At 40.2% G+C, this 2,654-nt stretch overlaps 1 protein-coding gene across 1 annotated transcript in view; it reads right to left on the minus strand.

The window, feature by feature from the left end:
• Positions 1-1,270: 1,270 nt before the first annotated feature.
• The window catches only part of LOC111668430 (cathepsin K-like), a 9,348-nt gene continuing 7,964 nt past the window's right edge, over positions 1,271-2,654 (minus strand). The window contains exons 9-10 of the mRNA XM_023424489.2: positions 2,352-2,361; positions 1,271-1,375 (exon numbers count right to left, since the gene is read on the minus strand). Coding sequence (XP_023280257.2) covers positions 1,271-1,375; positions 2,352-2,361 — 115 coding nt within the window. The remainder of the gene's footprint in view (positions 1,376-2,351; positions 2,362-2,654) is intronic.

Below are 2,654 nucleotides of genomic sequence, written 5' to 3' on the forward strand. Positions count from 1 at the left end.
CGGCACTCAACCTCCACTACCTTTAACACACATATTTACAATTTAATATTGCCATTATTTACATAAACATGACAACAGCCTAATACAGGATACATGAGGCACATAACAAACGCTCTCTCCTCTCTGACCACCTGGTCCAGCCAAACAAGATGACTGGCTTCAGCTGTAGCTGCAGTCTCATGTGTACACGCCATGAAACACGCACCAGGAAGTAGACCTCGAAGAGAGAGCGGTTAGGTGAACTTCCTGTTTAAGCTTGCCCAACTTTTCAAAGTCAGTGTGTGTGTTTTTTCACATTAGTGAGGGGGATGCCTCCCAGCTCCCTCACACTATGAAAGAAAATATATAAACACCTATGATATTAATATAAACTATAAATGATAAATTACGTTATTCTATATTCATCATAAATTCAAGGGATCCCTGCATGAGATTTTGATTGATCTATGTGAGACAGAAAATTGAAAGAAAAAAAAAACATGGTATCTATGATAATAATAATAATAATAATAATAATAATAATAATAATAATAATAATAATGAAATTGCACTATTGTGGCAACCTGGGAACAGTAATGTGGGTGAGAGGGGAAAGAGCGGGAAAGTTGCCTGTTTTTCAGAAGACAGAATTGAATGGACAGACTCTGCAGTGGTGGAAAGAGTATGAGTAACATGTTACTGTCATCAGGGTCAGTTTCACCTGTTACACTCCTCTATCCTTCAGCACGTTGTGGTAAATACATTTCCCAACCCTTATTAAACCATGATCAGATGAAGATGCTTCATCATTTTCAACTGATGATCCAAGTGTCAGACATGAAGAATAGAAATGGAGTAGCATTCAGTATTTACCAAAGAACCATCTACTGTCTGTGATTTCTGTTGTATCATGTGTTTGTTGTTTTACAGGCTCCAGTGCTGGGAGTCCTGTATTTGTGCAGAAGGGGAAGGATTTACTGCTGGAGGTCATGGAACCTGATGTACCTGAGGATTTTAGCCTTCTTTCATGGACATTCAATGGAAAAGACATTCTAGTAACATTTTTACCTGGTATTGAACCAAGAGTCTCTAATGTTTACACTGGAAGGGTTGAAGCTTCTGTGAAAAATTTCTCTGTGAAACTGCAGAATCTACAAGAGGCAGACAGTGGAGTTTATACTGCACGAGTGATTGGGAATCAAGAACAAATACTGGCTGAATACAGCGTCAGAGTTCAAGGTAGGTTTGTTAACATCCCAGACACTGACAGAGACAATCTGCTGCCATGTTTCTAAAATGCTTCATGTAAACTTTCCCCCTCAGATCCAGTGTCTCCAGTTGCCATGACAGTAGACTCTGTGTCCAGCAGCTCAGACTCCTGTAGCCTCACTGTGACCTGCAGCACACAGGACTCACATCACATCAACAGCACCTTTACATGTGACACCAACACCTGCAGTCAGGGGGGAGGAGAGAGGTCAAAGGTCATATCCTCTGGTGCTTCTCTCCATGTCCACCTGCTGAATGACTTAATCATCTGTAACCATAGCAACCAGGTCAGCTGGAAGAAGAACATGAGAAACATTCGGAATATCTGCCCTCTAAAGACTGGTGGTAAGACTGAAAGATGTAACAGATAAGAGATTGTGAAATTAAAACTGCAATCATGCACTGTGTCGACATCTCTGATAAAGTTCTTGTTTTTTCTTTACAGTTTCTAATGCAGCCAGGAGTATTGTGATTGGCACTACTGCTGGGATTGTGGTTGTTATCCTTTGCTCTGTCCTTTACATAAAATGTAAGTCTCAGTGCGAAGAGAATAATGCAGTAAAAATCTGGTTATTATTTAGCAAATACATGGAAATCCAGCATTGCAGCAGAGCATAATCTTCATACACCAAACCTCTATATTAGGCATCAGAATCAGAATGATTCAAGTCCAGTTAAAATTCATATATATTTTTTCTACATAGATCTGCTGTGAGAGAGATTCACTTGAGTTTGAAAAAATAAGTGATTGACATTAAACGCTTTTGACCTTAAGTTCATTCAGGTTTTCGGGTTTTAAAAACCATTTAGGGAGATGATTCGTCAGAAATTAATTTGAATGTTTACTGAGCAGTTAAATGAATTAGTAAAATGAAAAGTATCAGAGCAGGTGCGTCCCTCTCTATCTTCAAGAATCTCTTTGACTCATCTCTACGGAGAACACCTCCTCCTCCTCTGACACCCTAACAGGCCTAACTAGCACGTACACTTTCGGTGCACTCGTTTACCTGATCTTGTTGCACTTTGAGTTACTGAACAGATGTAGTACTTGGTGCTGACACCAAGGTTTCCTGCTGCACTGAAGCTTTAGTGTTGTCCCTCACCTGTAGGTCACTTTGGATAAAAACCAGATGAGTCAATGTAAAAATCCTGTGCTGATCCTGTCTTTGAAAAAGTGGCTTTACTAACATAGTGACAGTAGCTCATGGACTGAGGCAGTTTGAACAGTTCAAAAACGCACCAGAGAAAGTGAAGGTCAGTCATTTCAGATGCTGAGTGGTGTGATAGCATTATATCAGGCCGCTGTGCTTCTTCTCAGCCTCTACCAACAAACACACACTATACTACACACGATACAAGCTTCAAAAACAAGTTGCTGACCTGGCATCCTTGTCACAGAAATGAGC

The sequence above is a fragment of the Seriola lalandi genome, unplaced genomic scaffold (assembly GCF_002814215.2).
Source record: "Seriola lalandi dorsalis isolate HSWRI2012SDOR001 ecotype SW California unplaced genomic scaffold, Sedor1 jcf7180002054736, whole genome shotgun sequence".
Classification (NCBI taxonomy): Eukaryota; Metazoa; Chordata; class Actinopteri; order Carangiformes; family Carangidae; genus Seriola; species Seriola lalandi.